This window comes from Poeciliopsis prolifica, unplaced genomic scaffold (genome assembly GCF_027474105.1).
Source record: "Poeciliopsis prolifica strain line A6 unplaced genomic scaffold, Auburn_PproV2 SCAFFOLD075, whole genome shotgun sequence".
Classification (NCBI taxonomy): domain Eukaryota; kingdom Metazoa; phylum Chordata; class Actinopteri; order Cyprinodontiformes; family Poeciliidae; genus Poeciliopsis; species Poeciliopsis prolifica.
In genome coordinates this window covers 671200-692197 of record NW_026562450.1, presented here as the reverse complement: position 1 = coordinate 692197, position 20998 = coordinate 671200, and the positions used below count along the sequence as shown (strand labels likewise).

At 43.7% G+C, this 20998-nt stretch overlaps 1 protein-coding gene across 1 annotated transcript in view; it reads right to left on the bottom strand.

Moving 5' to 3' along the window:
• Window positions 1-19959, bottom strand: part of col4a5 (collagen, type IV, alpha 5 (Alport syndrome)) — a 49700-nt gene extending 29741 nt beyond the window's left edge. The window contains exon 1 of the mRNA XM_055021291.1: window positions 19643-19959. Coding sequence (XP_054877266.1) covers window positions 19643-19732 — 90 coding nt within the window. The 5' untranslated portion in view covers window positions 19733-19959. The remainder of the gene's footprint in view (window positions 1-19642) is intronic.
• Window positions 19960-20998: the final 1039 nt, after the last annotated feature.

The following is a 20998-nucleotide window of genomic DNA, read 5'->3' as shown; positions in this document are numbered from 1 at the left end:
GAAGACTTTTGTCATCCAGTTAAAAAAAACAAAGAGAACAATAAATCCTGTTTTAATTTATCATGTAATTAATTGACCTACTGATTATTTTGTAACAGGTTTAAATGTTGAACTCTTACAGATAAATGAGTTAAAATGAATTAATCTTTTGCAAACTCTAGAAAAATCCAAATTTCAGTTGATAGAAAAAAAAATACATAAAAGGTTTTTGACAAAACGACGGTTTTCATTCGGACAGACACACTTGACACATTCAGCATGCGCTTTGTGTCAGTGATGTCTCTGAATTGTCAGGAAGTCGTTTCCCCGATGAATAAAAATGGCTTGACACAAACCCAACACTTTCAGCTGTGTATCGAAACGGGTAAGACGAGAGAACAAGCCACTAACCGCTTATCGGTAACAACCGAAATGCTGACCAATAATGAAATAGTTGAAATGTGACAAACGAATACTGCGGCGCTTCCACATCCCCCCCTGGAGCCTTGACAGACTGAATGGATTCATGAAGTCAGAAACTGAAACATGTTTTTCACAGAAATCTGGTGGAATTCGTCCATTAAGCTGAGAAGAAGTTGGCAGTGGAAATCTCACTAAACAAATGGCTAATTAAGGAGAAAAAAAAAAGACTCATCAGACTCTAAATCGATTTTTTATTCAAGGCCAACTTAGCCCCTAGACTTAAATCCTAAAGATTTTTATGTGAGATTATGTTAGAGCAATAAAAGATGAATGTTTGTTTAAAGTCAAGAAACGTGAAAGCAGCTGTAGGGTTAAAATAATAATAAAAAAACTCCTAAGTGATAGCAAGAAAATGACAGATCCTACTGTGGTGTTTTATCCACAAACCGAATCAACACTAAAATGAATAAATATGGTAACAACACAGATTCTATACCATGTTAGCATCTAAAATAGTATTTGAATCACAGGTGGTTCAATATTTAGCAATAGGCCCGATTGGTTCAGATAGTAATTTTTCCACCAATAACTGAAATCGTCTTTTGACATTTTTTGTTCTGTTTTTTTCAGGCCACTTTGTCTAATAGCGAAATATGTTTTGATGTTCTGACACATTTGCAAACGTGACGTAAAGGCAAAAAAACAACAAAAACAAAAAAAAAAAAAAAAACCCAGCAGAAATGGTGAAGCAGAGGCAAATGCTTTTTCATTGACTTGCACAGCTTTACATGTGCTATGAACCAGGTGCCATCTGCACAATGCTGGACTGTCATCTTCCACTGAGCAGATTTTCTGCCCGTTTCCTGGATTTAGCAGCTTATCTGTCTCTCGGTGCCAGTCGCGGCCAGTCATGGTTGACGGTTTGATTCCTATCTTAGATTTTAGCATGTTACTGTAGAGAATGGATGTCAAGTACACATGAGTTTGTGTCGGTGAGTGTGTGTGTGTCTGAGTGTGTGAGTTAATCTATCTCTGAAGCTCTGTTTTTACAAGCCTTGGATCTCCACATTAGCATCTGGTCTGCTTCAGCTCAATGCTGTCTGCTCTCCCACGCCCGGCCTGGCAGCTCTCACTCTTTTCACCTCTTCCACTCTGTCGTTTTAAAGCCTCATCCCTTCATTTTTCTCGCCTGTCACTTAACCAGGAGAGCCTGACGCGAGTTTTCTTGCAGGTCCAAGAAAGACACCTAGAGATTTTCACGCTGCTCTAAGAGAGACAAGAAAATCAGCTTCCCTCTGAATCCAGACTGTGACGTACTTCAATAAATATTGCTTATTGTTGCTGACCAAAAATAAGGCACTGAAGGGATCAACGATTCAATCTAAGCTACTCCAGTTCTGAATCAACTTTAATGTCAAAGTTTGGTTTTGCAAAAGAAGCCGCACACATTTATGTGTATTTTTTTTTAAAAAAAATATAAAGACCAATAGTATCATATTTTAGAAGTAGAAAACCTAAAAATGTTTTAATTATGTACAAAACATACATTTTTTTTTAAATCAGCTTTTGAGGAATGGACACTAAAACAAGAGGCACTCCCACACACTGAAATTCACCGTATAAGTCTCTTCCTGAGCAACTGCAGCTTTTTTTTTTTTTTTTGCAGAGTTTTCATCTTTTTTTGTTTGGTTCTTTTTTGGGACAGAGTGGGAACCTGGGGGTTCATTTGAACCATTCCCCCCGTTCAGAAAAAAAAACGTAAACAACTATAGTGCGCTAAACAAAATTAAAAGGGGAACAATTATAAAATGGAATTTTTCTCAAAACCTTTTGCTCATAATCGGAATCACGTTTGTCTTTTCTCTTTTAACATGCCACGTTTTGGTGGCGGCAGGTTTGTCATAGCTGCCGTCATGGCCACAGGCTTCTGTAGAAAGTACCGGCCGGCAAACATTTGGCACATACAGATAGTGGACCTTAAACAGGCTTCTTGAGCGGAGCAGGCCGAAAGAAAACCGGTTACGTACAACGGGAAGGTTAAAGTTCTCCTGCTGCTGAAACATGCTTGGAAGACACACCAGAGGACAAACCTTCAAGTTCGAAGAGCTTCGTCTCACTGGGTGAGCACAACCATCATCTACCAATTGCGCATGCAGGTGCATGGTTGAGTTCTCCACATAAGCCTGAGATTTTACAGAAGTTCTTTGACAGTCACTCGGTGGCTTTTGCTCCATTTCTCCAACCTCTCAGCACTGAGCATGTAATCCACTTTGAAAGGTCAGTGAGCTGCAGATATTTGCTCCACTAAATCTCTCCTTTAACTGCCTTCTCTGATGTCTTCCCACCTCTATCACGGTATTTTCAGCAAGTCGACCTGGCAGTCCTGGGCAGAGATAAATCTGCGTACTGTAGGACAGAGGTTCCCACCGTTTTTTTCTTTTTCTTTTCTTCTTTTTTTTTTTTTCTCCATAAAAGACTTCTTGGTTGAAAAATCCTTCAATCCCCTTCAAAGGCCACACGTGCATTTGTGTATACAAAACAAAAGAGCTTTCAGTAAATCTGTTAGAAACCAGACGCGTCTCTAAATTGTATCCAGATGACTTTGCTTTGCATAGCAAAGCCACATGTCTTGGGTGACGGTGATATAACTTTAGTAACCGGTAGAGAGGAAGGAGTGTTGGATAAGGCAATTTGCTACATTATATAATCCCACACCTCAAAACACCTAATTGAGTCTAACACTTAAATGCAGCATCAGAGATTCAAAAATTAACAGAAGACACTAAAAGAGTTCTCTAGGTGTTTTTCTTTGCTTCTTAATACCACCTAGTGGTGTTTTGATAGGTGGCGAGTCGACATGTCGGTGATAAGTGTCAAAACTCAACAACAATGTGTGGCCCGAATCGTAAACTCAACACGGAGGTAGAGTGTGAATCGTCAACTCAACAGCCAGAGGTAGAGACCCAAACACCAGAAACCGGATGAACCCGTGACCTCAGCAGCACGGTGCACTCTGAACTCTGAACTTAAAAACGAAGGTCAGGTCTTTGTTGGTGAGCTGCAAACCAAAACCAAGACCTTGGCTCAGAAATACAGACGACAACACCACCAATAGGTTACCCACCAAACGGGGACTTTCAAACCAAAGTACAGACCCAATGCCAGCACCGACTGCAACTATGTTTTTCTGTATGCTGGTAGAATTCAGGCAGAATTTTGAGAGGTGACTTTTTCTCTAAGAAATGCCAAAGGAACTGTTTTTAGGGCTTACTGCAATTAAGGAGAAGACAGGTATAGGTTGAGGCGATGAGGAGAAGAACGGAAGGCTTCTACCTGAGGATTACATTGGCGAGACTGGAATTCCCCCTACTTATCAAAGACTGATAATTAGACAGGTATAGACATTGCCCTGGCATGAACACACACGTGCATAAATAGAAAGGCACATGCACAGAAATAGCTGTACAACAAAGCATTAGAGAGGCAACGGCACTCCAAAGCGGAATGCAAATAAAATCTGAGATCTGCTAAACCCTCTCATTTGATCATGGCGTTTCATTCGACCAACCAAAGTTCATGTTTCCGTGTCTGACTTTCTCTGTTGTCTGCATATTTTATCCACAGAATGAACCAGAAACGGGGAGGGGAGGGGAACACTTCTGTCCAAACAATACACACTGAAGGAAAAGAGGTAAATAAAGGGGTTAGAGAGGACATCTACGAGTTTCTGAGTAGCTCTGAGACTTGCTGCGGTAATTATTCCAAAATCCCATCTGGACTCCAACCATCTGATGATCACGTTATTGTGTTTTTGTGGACTTTGTGAGGTCAAAGGGTATGAAACGGGAAAGAGGCAACTAGACGCTTGCTTTCACGCTCAACAAACACAGAAGGCCTCTGCAGCCCACCTGTTAAACTATTACAGTGGGCTTACTGTATAAACAAGGGTTGCTTTCACAGACACTATGATGTTTTTCAGTGTGGACTGATGCTGCTGCTTTCCTTTGACAGTCGAAAGCTCTTCTTTAGTGTACTTATGCACACACTGCATTCAGAAGATGTGGAAATTGTTCTACAATAACTTCCTTCTGAAGATTATTGAAGGTATTATTCATTTAAGTCTGTGGGAACATTTTCACTTTAGTGTAGGAAAAGACATGACAAACGTACACAGTTTTTATTGCCTTCATTTCTCGAAATCTCTTGCAAACTTTAGGTTATAATCACTGGTAACCATGTGATTTACCTCTAAATTTATTTATTTTTTGTCTTGTTCAAGGTTAAAACGTGATTTAGGGTTTCCTGAGGCAACTTCTACTCAAACACCTGCCAAAGCGCCCTTGTATGGCTTTATATCTTCCACATTTTTGTCATGTTACCACCACAAATGCAATGCGTTATTGGGGCTGAGCGGAATATAAGAAAACCTGTTGCAGGCTGTAGCAGACAATAGTGTCATCAGAAGCGACAGTCAAATTGTCTAAATCGATTGATAATCATGTGTTAGAACGGTCCAGTCAAAGTTATATTTGACATTAACCAAAGTTGCTGATCACAGATGTTCTCCATCTAATCAGACCTTTTACTTGTGCTGAAAAAAGAGCGGGCAAAGATCTTAGTCCAAATGCAAGAAGCAAGCAGTCGCCTACGTCAAAAGACTTGTGACTGTATTCCAGCCAAACGGTGATACTGTGGGTCAACACTTTGACAGGAGGAACACAAACACACACACATTCTTCTCTCAAACTTGTCATCGACTGTATGTATCTGCCACATAAAAACGGATCGGCGTTTAAAGGGTACGCGTGCTGCATCGGACTGTCTGTCGTTTTATTAGCACGTCGGTTTAATAGGAAAGGAGCTACATTAACACTGTCCCAAAATGTTTATATTGGCACATCCCGAGTATTGATGCTGTTGCAAGGCACTGTTTTTTTTTTTTTTTTTCTGTATTTATTATTTGAAGAACCAACGAAATCTTGTAGAGCCCCGGCTCCCTTTCAACGCAGTCGGGACTTTTGACGACTTCCGGGCTGCTGAAGCCCCCGAGAGCAACAACCAAAGCAAATGTTTTCACTCAGAGGAAAGGGATACAGATCCCTCCGCGTGGGCAGTGTGACGCCTTCAGGCTGTTTGAAGAGGAAAACGGCTCAACTGATGAGTCCCGCATGCGGACGTTCGGGACGTCACGCTGCCGTCTAGGAATTCCGCTGCCATTCCCAGGAATTTCTCCGTTTCCCGCCGCAATTTTCATTCCTCTCCTCTCTTTTTCATTTGGCCTAATGAATGTTGACCCCCGGAGACCTCCCGCTGAGAGATGCCAGCAGGGAAGCTGGCCGCCCTCCGCGACAAACCGGCCTCCTTCCCAACAGCAGAGGGTTTCGCATGGACAAAAAACAACTTTTTAATTCTGAACAAACTTTAAAACATTAGTACTTTAGTAAGGTTATTTTCTATTTTCTCATTTTGCACAGTCCTTTATGAGATTACCAGCTTCAGAAATGATTTCCTAATTTCTGTTCATTTAGGCTCCAGTTAAAGTTTACAATCAAAGGATTTAATTATTCACAGAGAATCAAGGAAGCATTCAAACCTGCCCAGCTTAGTCTGCTTTAATCAATTATAATTATCATCATAAAACAGATTAGTTTTATATTCTACAGTCACAACAATAATATTAACATGTGTGAGAAAAAGAGAAAAAAAGTGTAATAAAAGTTACATACTGCAGCTTTAAGGACAGAAACACTGCCTGTAAGCAAGTACTTAAGAAACCTGATTCGATTAAATAAGATAAAAAATGAGCCACAAATAAGAGCAAGTTTCATGTTTGTCTTAAAAAACATCTAATCGTCCCAAAGCAATCAAAGTGAAAAGTTTCACATGTGGAGTTCAATTATCATTATTATTATTATTATTTTTTTTTTTTTCAAATTTTGACGGCACTAGTTGGACACTGAGAGGGAGAAAGTCCTGAGAGCAAAGCTGCCTGAGTGAGAGTTATAAGGCCAGGATTTAACGGGAGAAAAAGAATTGGAGGAAGTCCAGAGGAAGACTTTGATCAAGTTCATTCGAAACGATTAAAGAAAGAAAGAAGCAAAGAAAGAAAGAAAGACAGAAAAAAAGAAAGAAAGAAAGAAAGAAAGAAAGAAAGGAAGAAAGTAAGAAAGACCTAGTTCCACATTCTAGGTGTAGATGTTACTATCCTTGCATTTTTTTTTCACCATTGCTATCAAAAATCGGCTCCGCCCATGATAAGCCATGCAGCAAAAGTCAACGCGGTCAATTATAAAAGAGTAAATGTAAATCTGGAGTGAATCTGCAGCGTTCCATGTTTTCTGGAAGGAGTCCTCCCGTGGACCTGGAAGAGGTTTATGGGACAAAATGTCCCACCCAAAGCCCTGCCCTCCACGGCACAACCCCGGAGCTCGCGTTCCGACACGTCCTCTTTTTTTGTTTCGTTTTTTTTTTTTCTCCCCTCCCGTACCGAACATCTTCGCTCGGTACGGTTGTACGGTAGCCACGGGCAACAAGAAAGTTTAAGAGATGGGAGCGGCAGGCAGAAAATGTGTAGCCTGGGGAAGGAGAGCCGAAGGATCTGGTGACAGAGGAAACTTTGCTGCGTTTTCATTTTGCATTCAAGCTTTAAATTCACCAGAATGTCACTGAAACTGAAAAAATAAAGGAATACATTGCCAGAAAAACAACTGTGATCGTGTCAGATTCTCATTCTCAAAACAAACAAACAAAAAAACAAAAAATAAATTGTGAATTAAATATCTAACAAATCACCTGAAAATAAATGTAGTTCATAAATGACAGCACAGATACACAGAGGCGCTGTCTCAGCTTGATTTTGAGGCTGGAGACACAATATTCTCATCCGAAGATAAGAGAGAGAAGGAGAAAAGCGGCGCAGCTGTAAGGCCGATGCCGTCGAGAATGTTAGTTTTCATTCTTCTTGCTCCCACTCCCACTGGCGTGACAGTGGCAGAGCATATCTGCACCTGCTCCCTTCTTTTAAAGCTGCAGTTTTTACGCGGCGCCAAAAACTGTCGCTGTGAGCTCATTTTTCCAGTTTCGTCCGTAGCAAATTTGTCTATGTAGGCGATCACCACGCGTTCACAATGTCTACGATGGAATATTATATTTTGATAGAAGAAATGGTCTAAAGAAAGAAAAATAACAACACGGTCAGTGTCGTTCTTTGCTGAAATGCCATGCATATGATGCAAAAAATGTCAAGAAAAAGAAGAAAAAGCAGCCACTTCTTATCGCCTTCACATGATACAACTTTGCTAAATTCTTTTGCTTTTTTGGCCAAAATTCTCGTGGCTCCAGGCCCCTGGATGAGGGTGATGGTTAAGAGGCTTGGAGCTCCTTTGCCAAAGATAAATCTTCAAAGTATGAGTGAAAACATTTCAAAACAAAAAAAAGTTGGTCATCAATTAAAAGAACGGTTCGATTGACTTGCAACATTTGAAGAAAATGCAAATAAAACATATATAAAAAAATTAACTTTCAATCTACTGGCGACATGGCTAATAATAGTTTTTAGCTTAGATTTAACAGGCATTCAGTAGAATGAAAATGTATTTCAGTTAGTGCATTCATATTGCTGTTATTAAACTACTAAAACGTTTCAGAAGTTCACACCAACACAGAATCGGTGGGAAAACTTCTAAGGACAGAAAGACAGAAGCGGATTCGCCCCAATCGATTTCCCTCCCTGCAGAAACGTGGAACAGATGCGCCGATGACACCCAACATGAATCGTATTTTGAAGTAAGTGCAACACGCCGACAGTTGGAAAGCTCTTTTCTAATCAGAAAACCGGGTCTCGTGCTATCAGTGGCGTTTGGCAGCAGTTTGCTTTAGATCGGGATCACTCCACAAGCTCCTGCTTGTTCCACAGACAAAGGTGTCCGATGGGACCATCGGGTTCATGCCCCCCGCCCCCCGCCTCGCCGCCGTCACACTTGTCTTGTCTTCTCTCTAATCTGACAGACGTCTCGGATCTTGTTTTATTTTGATCTCTGGGCTCTTGTCCAGAGACGACGAGGAATGCCGCGAATCCACGGTTGACACAAACAGGGAGCCAAAATCACACAGACGCATGCAGGGACAAAGAAGCGGGTCTGCGAAGCGCACCGCGTCAGTGATGCGGACGGAAAACGCTTCGCAAAGGTGCGTTCGCACGACTGTCAGTTTACCACTGAAGTGATACGCACCACTCAGAACGATCATTTTCTCGAAAAGTAATGGCCATAAAGTCATAGCCTGCCTTAAATCAACAAAAACATGCAACCTAGTGGAAACGTTGGTACCTAAATAAATACAAAAACAAGCAGCAGATCACTTAGATTTATTTCCTTTATCCTGCTGCTGTTTCTGTCACTCGGCAAGAGGGAAAATTGCTCACACACCACACACACAAACACACACACACTGCGACCTGCCGAACATTATCCTCTGCATGCTAAAGGCTTAGCTGCATACCAGCCGGCACACTGACCCGGGATTAATCGTGAGCACCTGAGCAATGCAAACATGTGCGTTTGCACTTCTGTCACCGCGAGGACCCTGATGCGACACTGAACCCTAACAATTAAAACGAATCCAAGACTAAACCCGGGAGCTTCTGCAGAGATTCAAAGGGAAAGTTTGAAACATTATTTGGAGATGAAAATGAAACTCGAAGGAATGAAAATGCACAAAAAAAATTCCCCTTCTTGACATAAAGAACAACTAGGCTGTCATAAATTGTGGTGGTGGAGGTGGTGAGGCAGACGCTAGAGACCCAGGTAAGTTGAATGGTGAGTAATTTAATGAAAATAATCCACAAAAAACACGTCAACAATGTAGTCCGCGGCCAGGCAGCACGGCTGAGCGGAAGCCAGGGCTCAACGCCGGTAGCAACTGGTCTTACAGGCGGCTAAACAACACAAAACGGCAGACAAAGGCAAAAGTAAGACAATCTGACAAGGACCCGACAAGGGACAAAGGACACAGGAGGGACTAAATACACTGAGGGTAATCAAGGGAACGAGACACACCTGGGAGTAATCAAGGGGAAGACAGGACAACGAGGACACAGAAAACTCAAATACACACAACAGAAAAACACGGAACATGACAGTACCCCCCCCTTAAAGGGCGGCTACCAGACGCCCAAAAACACAACCAGGGAGGGCGGAGGGGTGACGGAAGGAGGGCCAGTCCAGAAACAGAAAACTACCCACAAAGGGTGGGCGAAAAGACGAGGGGCTAAGAGTCCAAAACAACAGAAAACTACCCACAACGTGGGCGGAGGCGTCGAGGGAGGTCCGGTGGGCGTCCTCGGCGCCCGATGCAGACCCCACGGGGGAGGTCCGGAGGGGTCCGCGGTGCCGAGGAACACTAGGGGGCACTGGAGGAACACTAGGGGGCACTGGAGGAACACTAGGGGCACTGGAGGAACACTAGGGGCACTGGAGGAACACTAGGGGGCACTGGAGGAACACTAGGAGGCTCGGGAGGAACACTAGGAGGCTCGGGAGGAACACTAGGAGGCTCGGGGGGAACACTAGGAGGCTCGGGGGAAACAGAGGCTGCCGGAGCAGCGGCACGAGGAGCACGAGGAGCAGGAGCTGCCGGAGCAGCGGCATGAGGAGCAGAGTCCGCAGGAGCCGGAGCGGAGTCCGGCGGAGCAGGGTCCCCAGGAGCCGGAGCGGAGTCCGGCGGAGCAGGGTCCCCAGGAGCCGGAGCGGAGTCCGGCGGAGCAGGGTCCCCAGGAGCCGGAGCTGAAGCCGTCTCGGAGTCCGGCGGAGCCGGAACTGAAGCCGGAGCCGGCACGGAGGTCGGCGGAGCAGGAACAGCAGCCGGCACGGAGGTCGGCGGAGCAGGAACAGCAGCCGGCACGGATGTCGGCGGAGCAGGAACAGCAGCCGGCACGGAGGTCGGCGAAGCAGGAACAGCAGCCGGCACGGAGGTCAGCGGAGCAGGAACAGACGCTGGCGGAGCGGCACAAGGAGCTGGAGCTGGGCTGGAGGAGCGAAAGTTCAGCTTGGGCGGTAGAGGGCCACCCCTCAGCACGGCGGCTGTCGTCTGGAACTGCCAATCCACTTCTTGCTGGAACTCCTCCAGCCCCAGGCCCGGAAGTCGCGGAATCCATGCGTCAAGCGTTATGGACATGCGAGTGGCCATGCCCAAACGCCTGGTCGCCGAGTATGACCTTACCACCTCCGCCAGGTAATCCTCTAGCGTGTCCCAAAACTCCCTTGGGTCCATGATGTTAAAGCGTGCCTCACCGTATTTTCTGGTCAGGTCCTTCTGTCATAAGTTGTGGTGGTGGAGGTGGTGAGGCAGACGCTAGAGACCCAGGTAAGTTGAATGGTGAGTAATTTAATGAAAATAATCCACTAAAACACGTCAACAATGTAGTCCGCGGCCAGGCAGCACGGCTGAGCGGAAGCCAGGGCTCAACGCCGGTAGCAACTGGTCTTACAGGCGGCTAAACAACACAAAACGGCAGACAAAGGCAAAAGTACGAGATCTGACAAGGACCGACAAGGGACAAAGGACACAGGACGGCTAAATACACTGAGGGTACTCGGGAACGAGACACACCTGGGAGTAATCAAGGGGAAGACAGGACAACGAGGAGACTCAGGACACAGAAAACTCAAATACACACAACAGAAAAACACGGAACATGACATAGGCAGCTCTGACGTATCCCAGTGGTTGGGGAAGACCACAAGAAGACCACCAAAAGAAAAATGGCTTTAAAATCTGTTAACTGAGTCTGTTGGATGTGTATTTGCTAGCTTAGTTTTGCTAACAAATGAGCTTTTTATTTAGTTGCCTACTTTAAGTGTGTTCTTGATTTACTAGCCAATTAAATCATTCCGACCCCTTTAATGTCGCATTTACTGCCCCCTAGTGGTGACACGTCATATTAAACAGAAACAGAAAAAGTCTGTTCCGACTGGAAACGGTGAGACACCATTGATTAGAATGAATCCTGTTTGTTTCTTTCTCTCAAAATGTCCCCTGATGATGTGGATAGACGCTAACACAGCGTGAAGCAAATAAAGAAACAAATACTCTGTCTATGTGACCTTCGGGGAAGCCCTGAGTCTTTCTCATCTACAAGTCCAGCCGTTCCACCTTAAAAACAATGTGTGCTAACAAAGACTGAAACCTTTTGTGGTCTGATTATTCTCACAGACATCAGTGATATTGCTAAACATTTAGCTATAATTAGCTTCAACATCTGCAAACATCTGGTTTCCTCCTTTACGGACGGAGAGTAAACACTGCTTTGTGTTTTCTTGATTTGGTAAATGTTGCCCAGCAAATTGCTTTTATAGGCAAATTCAGGTCTCACCCTGTAAACTGCTAACGTTTAAGTGCACTTGGAGGACAAGCAACAAGGAGCAGCAAAAGCAAATGAGGCGGATGAGCTGTGCTTGCTAACAACTGACTATGTCACCCTCAAGTATTTACTGCAGAAAATATCGTCTCCGCTGCCCAGGTATTGAGCTGTTAGCGTGCAATTAAAGTAGCCAGATTGTCAGACGGCAACAGAGTCTTCAGTCAGAGGCCTCTTCAGATTAGTTGCAAGACTGACTGCTGCTGGAGATCCTTCACCTGCACAACAACTTTGTTTGCAAAGCGCTTCGACATCTGGGGCGAAGGGCTGAACGTCAGTGACAAATAAGAAAAAAGAAAGCTTAAAAATAGAGGAGAAGCTACAATTCAAAACACAATGAAACGACGCAGTAAAACAGATAAACAAGATAAAATCAATACCAATAAAAGTCAAGTGAAATCAAGTCCAGTGAGGGAAAAACACGTTTTCAGGCGGGTTTTAAAATTGGACACTGTTGATTGTGTAGTGGCTAAAACATATCATGTGTGACGGCACAGTAATGTATCGAGACCTGAAACGTCGAACGTTGGACTGTTCTGCAGATCTCTGAGAAAGTTCCTAAATGCAACTTCTATGAGCAAAAAGGTGGAGAAACCACAAAAGGCAGACGTAATAAGAAACTCAGCGTTATATCAATTCTCAAACTTAAAAAAAATAAAATACACTGAAGCGGCAATAACAACGTCTGCAGCCACAGACCCCAAAAATGTAACGCGAGACGGGACGGTTTGCAAACGGTAATAAAGAGGTGCTGAGTGACGCAGCCTGATCTGCTAACAAATATTCAGTAATAGTTTAATTCTGCTGTGAGGGGAGACGCATACTGCACTTTGTATATTTGCCTCAAGTTTAAACAGGAGGAGAGAGGAGCAGACATCACTGACATCTACAGACAGAAAGATTAAGAGAAAACCCTTATTTTATTTCAGGGGAAAATATGCAAACAACTTTTCCTGCTTGCAGGGTGAATTTAGCATGCTGTTTCAGCTGCTCTTCCATTTCTTTCAGATATTTTAGATGAGTTGCTCTGAAAGCTTTGCTGGCCGTTTCATTCATATGTTTGGTGTCTGTTTGACCCGAGGCAGAACTTCAAGACGCCAAAGGTTCGTTTGGAGGAAAATTGAAACACAAGAAGTCAGAGAGAGGAGCTAAGGAGAACAACATGTCTTGTGACTGACTGTGTGTAGGTGGACTTGTCGGTCAGCCCATGGAACGGAGTCGCACCCAAACACACACACACACGCACACACACACACACTCAGAGATCGGAAATCAGACGCAGGAACGAATCTAAGCTGCAGCAAAAGCTAAAACTGCTGGGAGTCTGGATGCATCTACATAAAACGCTAAAAATAAACCTGCCAGAGATAATTAGGCTTGACTCAACTCGGAGTGCAGAAAGCAAAAGAGATTAGCAGAGCAACGTGAAAAACAGCTCGCATTTCAGGATTAAAGCTGAACTTGACAGGCAGAGCCTGTTTCTGCAGCTTTTGGTGTTTTTTTTTTTTTTTAAGTCTGAAACCGTTACAAACACCCGTCTTTGGCTTTTCCATTGGCTTAACAGAACAGCACCAAAGGAGAAAAAGTGTCAGTCGCACTGAGGTGGCGTAGGCCAAAACGCCTTGTTTGCTTTGCTTTCCCGGCTGTGCCTCGATGAGAAGGGCAGCCTTCTCGCAAGACTAAAAGTTGCGGGTGCGATCCCTGCCCCGGGTTCCCCACTGATCTGCGAATCAGTGCGTGGATGTGCGTTTGTTAGCGATCGACGTGTTTGAAGCACATGGGGGAGCCATGAAGCGATCAAAGAGGGAAGTTGCCCGCAAGATGCGATGGATGCAGGCGGAGATGCAGGTTCCCTCATGACGACAGCATCAGTCAAGCTCCCGACAGTTTATTCCTCCGTAAGATCAGGATCTCCCTGCGTTTCAAACAGCTATTTCTCGCTGGCGTGCTAATGGTCCTTTCAAAACAGTGCAGTTCTCAAAGGGAGCGATGGATGCCACTTCTCCAGTGGCTGGGTCACTGCTATCGGTTTTGTTTTGCTTAGCAGAGAAAAATAATATAGCAAAAAAAAAAAGGGTCGTTAATCATTGGGGAATGTTAGATGAGGCTACGTTGAACAGGTTTTCTTCAGAGTTACACATTTATTCATCTCGATTTCATAAAAGCTCCTATCTATAAGTTGCACTACAGGTAACACAATATACTCAGAGCACAGTCGCTAAAGACAAAGCAACATTTTTGGTAAGTTTATATTTTACCTTCCATGCGTTTGCATGTCTATAGTGTCTTTGACCAGTTGGATACTTTTCCCCATCCTTGCTATGCGTGTCTTAGTGACCATCATTTCAATTTTAATTTTTTCTTGATTGCACGTTGTTGTTCTTTGGGCCCCTCTCTCAATGGGATTGCCGCAGCTCTGTGTCTGCAGCTCGACAGAATCAGAAAGCACCGTCTTAAGAAGACAAAGACATTCTTCTGCACTGACATGAGAAGAATGTCTTGTTCAAAGTGAAATCATGTGCCACTCAAACTTTTTCATTAGTACTAAGGAATTATTGTCTTAAAGCAAACTCTTCCATCTTGCCGAGAAGTTACTTCTAAGTTAGCTATGACTTACTTCAAGTCTAGAACTATATTGGCACTACAAGCTAGACCAGATGTATAACGTTTTGATTCTTGGTAGATGGTGTTTTTTCACATTTTTTTCCCCCCTTGTTTTTTTTGTTGTTGTTTTGGTCCAGCGAAGGAGAAGATGCTATCATGTCACAAAACCATCTGAGACGCAGGTGCAAAACACACGATTGAAATGCTGACATTGTCTGGTGGCAAGTGTGACAGAAAGCTGGAACTACCAACCATTGACAGGCCGACAAACAACACGAGTCGACCGTATTGAGCTCATTCTGGGGAGCAGATGTATTTTGACTGACTGCAAGACAATGCGTCGCCTCGGCGATGCATTTGTTTGGGTGGGAAAAGGAATGATTGTCTAGAGTTGCAAACAGTTTCACAATTCAGAAATATTTTTTGTGAAGAACTGTCACATAGTTGCCTTTAATTGTCTGATTTCATCAAGTGCTAAAAACATCAACAACATGAGATTCTGTAAACATTTCAAAATCAGAATAAATAACTTCTGTCTAAACCAAATGGATCAAACTTTGTATTTTTCAATTATGTGATTGTGATTCCTCAGCTGGTTGGCTAAACCTTTTGTCCTGCTGACTCACATACAGCAGATCATATCTATGATGGGTCTTTAATATAGCAAATATTAAAGACACAAAACCTGTTTTGGGTCTGGTTGGTGAGTATTGGACCATCAATGTTACTGGATTTTATCAAATGTGGCTTAAAGCTGAGATGCTGCTGCCGAGTTACATAGATGCAGGTACATAAAGAAAAAAGGGAGCAGGGAATATTGGTGGGGACATGTCCACACCAGTCCTTCAGGAAGTCACATGTATGTCTGAAAGAGACAAACGTGCAACTGAAGGACACAGACCTTCTGCAGATCACTGTCCTCTTTCACCACCTTTCTTGGGGAGAACAAGCAGTGACAAGTATCAGGCCTGTTCAATTGGGATTTATTGGGAAAGGCCAGACCTTCCATAATGTCCAGACCAAACACTGTGAGATGGATCAAAAACTCTGCAAGAAAAACTTTCATGTTCACCATCTTTATGACGGTGAGCAGGAGAGTGAAACGTTGACAAAAAGAGACATGAATGAGATTAAATGGAATTATTACTTTGCAGAATATAAGAAAGCTGCAATGAAAATGAGCCCAAAAGAAAGAAATAATAGCTAATTCTGTAAATGACAGGGTGTTGATGCAGCAGCTAAAAGCAGAGAAGGAAGAAGTGTCTATACTGCGTTGGGATAATTAGCTGTCTAAACATTTGGTGTTAGTCTTAGCTCTCTTTTGTCCACCTGCTAATACGGGTGGCATCCGCAGTTCATTGACACCACATTGTGAGTCTTAACCTCTGGGCTAGAGATCATCAAATGATGGCTGCGCAGCCATATCCGGCCTGTGAGTTCATCTCATCCGGTCGCCAACATTGTCAAATGATGCGTTGTGCAGTGGGAATAAAGTGTGACGGTGTTTAAAATGGTAGTGACGCGTGCCTTATCTAGCCTGAGCACTAACTACACCACATGATAACTTTTGAGCTCTGTTGGATGCCACAACTAGCTCATGTTTAAATATACATGTTTTTGCGCCCTCCCACGCCCTTAGCGTAGCGCTCAGGAGGAGAGCAGCAGATGTCACAGCCGGACAGCAGGGAAGCAGGGAGTTGTCCCGTTAGACCGTCAGTTCCCAAAACCACACACAGAAAAACAAATCACTGTAAAGGCCGCTCGCGGGGTCAGTGCTACCCTGCTGGACTGCGCACAGAGTCCCTTATAGTCGCGGGAGGGCTAATAATATTTATGTTTCTGTTCATGATCTTTTCACTGTAGACTTCCAGTTCTTTTCTTCAAAGCTGAATTCAAGCAATCAGGTTAGTTTCTTTTTTTTTTTTTTAGATTAATTGCACATTTATTTTTAATTACAAGTTGATTACAGGTGTGGTTTTGCCGCACTGGAATTTTTATAGTGAAACTGCTTGGAAACGAGCGTTAGCAACAAGCTTGCAAACATGTCTGTCAGTAAAATTACCAGACAGCTACGTAACAAGCTAATGTAAACTAGTCAGGCTCTCGACTTGTGAGGAAGGAAATAAAGCTCTATTGTTTAGCCTGATTAGCAGTATCAGTATCTTTTATGCCACTGCTACATTCAGCAAAGTCGGGTTTATTCTCGTCAGGTTTCGCTCTGATGCTTTGGGTCACGATGTGATTCCAATCCCAATTTCAACCATAATCTTGAAATTACTCAAAATAAAATACATGTTGAGTTATTACAGCTTTTTTAAAAAAATAACCAAGAAACACCAGGAACACAAAACAATGCGGGCTAATGTCTATTCTACCTTTAAAGCCATGTCATCTGGTGACAAAAACAAAAACCAAACCCGTCAAGTCAGAGCCGCCAAACTCGTTCATAGAACTTGCAGGGAATAAAAGATGCGCTTTGAAAGTGTTATTTACAAAGTATAGACGTTTAAACAAGACAGAGGAGGGTCATTTGATGGCAGACAAATAAAAAGCGTTACCAGGGGACAAAAGAAAAATCATGATGAAAAAAAAACCAAACCAAACAAACAAACAAATGAGAAATGCCGTAAAAAGAGAGAATGTACAGATTTCCTCCTCTGGAAGGCATAATCTGTTATCTGCTGCATACGTCGCCGACATATCTCTGCGCGGATGTTATGACTAAGTGCAAACAGTCGACCTCCTCCACCTCTATCTCCACCTGGGCTCCAGGTCACGTGTAAAGGTGAGGGAACCCACGTCGGGGCGCGCATGCGCTCGCAGGGGAGCGAGCTTCCGAACCAAGGGTGTGTGTGTGTGTGTTGTGGTTTGCAGGGAGTTCAAAGGAAGAACCTTGGAGTGTACATTACAGCTGAACTCGCTCACCTGGCGCTGAGGAGATTCGTATTGAAGCCGGCTTTAATTCTCAGAGCACAAGTGGTGCGTGACGCTCTCTTTTTATTACAACTTTTGTGTTCTGAAATGGAAAGGAAACAGTCTGCGAAAAGATTTGTGATGAAAATCTGCTGAAATACATCAGCTTCCCCCAGTTTGGAGTTTCATAGGATTTCCTCCTGGAAAGTGATGTATCTACCCATAATGCCATTTGTGCATCAAAGTGAATGAGCAATTACTTAAAAATGTTGCATCCAGTGAGGTAACTCAGTGAGCTTTGACGAGTGTTGTGCACGCAGCCAGCCGCCACTAGAGGGAGTCAGTGAGACCAGACTCCCTCCAACATCTCCACTGCTGCAAGATGGTTTTCTCCTTGACTCACACTGGATTCAAGGTCTGCTTATATATTTACTCTGACGAAAATAAACTCGCTGATACGGTCAGTGAAAAAGTACGAGACTCAAACATCTGTTCTCAAATCCAGCGACGCACTTTCACTTTCACTGAATTTTATTTTATTTTTGCCCCCCTTTACTTTCAGCACCACCTTCCTCACAACCCATATTCCTGCTGAAGCGGATGCAATTTCAGCCTACTTTTATGGAGAATAATAAATGTGAAGCAGATCTCATCCCAGTCATGTGCTTCTTTTTTTATTTTGTGAATTTTTTTACAATACAACCAAAAACCAGTTTTCTGGAGAATGCACTGAAAGGGCCGCATACATTAAGTTAAATACACCAAGGCAATTCTTGAAAAAAAAAAAAAAAAAAAAAAAAAAAAAATATATATATATATATATATATATATATATATATATATATATATATATATATATATATACACACACACACACATATATATATATATATATATATATATATAATATATATATATATATATATATATATATATATATATATATATATATAGCTTTGCACAATCGTGACTGAAATGTAATATTTCAAAAAATATTTAAACGAAATATTAAATCGCGTATTGCATGTTATGTAAACAAGCTGATGCTTCAGTTATGGGGGATGCAAGAAAAGTCTCTGGGAGGAGTTAAAAAAAACAAGAAGAATAGGAGCAGAAACGAGAGCAAGCTTGATTGGACAGAGCTAGATTATGGGCGGGATTATCATCCAGCAGAATCTCTGAATTATTAATGAGGTGGGAACATCCAATATGTGGAAAAGAGAGAGAGAGAGAGAGAGAGAGAGAGAGAGAGAGAGAGAGAGAGAGAGAGAGAGAGAGAGAGAGAGAGAGCTGCTGAAACATGACATGAGAGGCATTCAGTCATTTTTGTCCGCAGGGTGTCAAGAGATAACACACACCTCCGTCCTGAATCCAGATCATGTGTAAGGAGGAACTTCAGAAAGATGTCCTCGTTAAGATGGCAGGGGAGGTCAGATTTTTAGCGTCTGGGGCAGGGACGAATCTAAGGGGGGTTCCGGGGTGGTTCCCTGCAGGCTTGCTATCCCTCTAACAGATGCTAAACGGAACAAGAATATTGCAAAAGGAGAATCAGCCTCAACTAGCTGAAGTTTCAATTTACTCACTGCAATTTACTCAATTTACTCACTCAAAATGCTGCAAGATTTTATAAATTTGATGTGTAGATTTTTATTTATTTATTTATTTCATTTTCCTGAATCTTTCACACTGCGTGGAATGACATGCAATCTGCACAAAGAAAAAAAAAGAAGAGAAGAAGTGTGAATGTGGGCGAGTTGCTCCCTGGCTGGGATGTTGCTGCAGGTTGCCTCCTCTCCTCTCCCGGAGCTCATGCAGCCCTGGTCCGGGGTTGAGAGCAGGAGGGAGGGGGTAGGGTGGGTGTGTGTTGGGGGGGGAGGGAAGTTTAGCTGCCATGAAAGCTACAAAAGCAAAGAGGCTGCTCTCGTGGTGAACAAGCGGTGCACCAAAAGTTGGGGAAGAAGCGCAAACGCGCGGATTGCATGGCTTATTATTGACATGCGAGCATCGCGGACGGTGTTTACGAAGCAAGTCTCTGTCTCTCCCTCTTTCGCTCTCTTTCTTTTTTATGTTTTATCCGGACTCGGTTCGAAGCGGCGGAGTCCGTCCCGGCGCCGGCTCGGTGAGCGCGGCGTGTCTCATCATGCTGCGTGGGTCCTGGGCCCCCCCATCCACTCCCACCAATAAAAAATAAATAAAAAACCCAACAACACACACACACAAAAATCCCCCCCACCAGAATCACAACAATCATAAAAATCTGTGCAAGGAGGGGAAAACAAACCCCCGCAAACAGAAAAGCGCACTTACCGCAGAGTCGGACAGTTGCACGGCGGCGTACAGTACGAGCCAAATCACAACCCAGGCAGGCTGTCGCAGGCGCCTCAAGCCTCGGGTCATCTTCGCAGGAGTAAAACCGCGATCCACCTGCGTTACCGAGCACCGAACGCGTCTCTCTATGTGCGTGTCATGTCTCTGTGCGCCAAACTCCGTCTGCAGGCTCGGGGACGCGGAAAAGTGTGAGCAGATAGGCGGCCCCGCTCCCGCGGCTGTTGCTGCGCTCACACAGCGAGATCCTGTAGTGATCCAGGCTCTGGCACGGTGCGCCTCTGCAGTTCACCCCCGCCTGCCTCCCCCACCTTCCCCTCTCTCTCCTCTCTCGTTCCCACTTCTCCACTCCATTTCCCTCCCCTCGACTAGCAACTTGCCCACCCCCGGATGTGCGGCGACTCCGACACTCTGGAGCGCAGTGATTTTGTGCTCCGCATGCATCTTGCAACAGAGCAAAAAAAAAAAACAGTGCAAAAATATCAAATATATATATGTATATAACCTGATGCAAAAAGTACTTTCAGGTGTGGATCATTCATTTCAGATCGGGTTTCAAGTGAAAAGAAACAAACTTTATCCAGTCCGGATGCGCGCGGATGGATACAACTTTGCCCCACCCCCCCCCCCCAAAAAAAAATGCGCGTGGAAAAAAAAAAGTGTTTTGACATTTTCCCTTAAAATTTTTTGTAAGTCTGGGCATGTTGCATTCCTGTGCGATTTTTAAAGGTCGCCCCCTTTTTTCCACTTTTGATCCGTTTGCAGGTGGATGGGGATGACGCGGGTGACAGGTGAGCCGAACGTGTCGCGGAGGCTGCGGCTCAGTCAAATCACGGCGTGGATCTCCAGATTGCCATCTGTTTGCTCGCAGGTGCAGTTGGCCGCTTTGGTTCCAGTTTCGAGCCGCGCGAATCAAAACTCAGGACTTTCGGCCCAAACTTGAAAACTCTTCAAATGTTTCTCTGACTATTGTTATGAACAGACATGAACAATGAGCAGACACGTTCTTTATTAGTGGGCCAAAAACAATAGATGAAGTGATAAACAAATGCTGGTCTTTCGCTTTGATAACAGTTTTGGGCACCAAAAAAAAACATAATTTATTAACATCCTGTCACGTTGACTCGAACAAGGTAATGTGACAATAAATAAATAAATGGATTTATTAGATTGGTACGTGAAAGGAAAGAGGTTATGCAGTGGGACGTACATTGAAGTAAAGTGGCCCGAGAGTACAGCCTTGAGGAACCTCACACCTGATCGTTTTTTTTTCTATGCACATTTTAACTCGGATGTTAGAGCAAATGGAGATGACTCACATATACATATATGTATAAA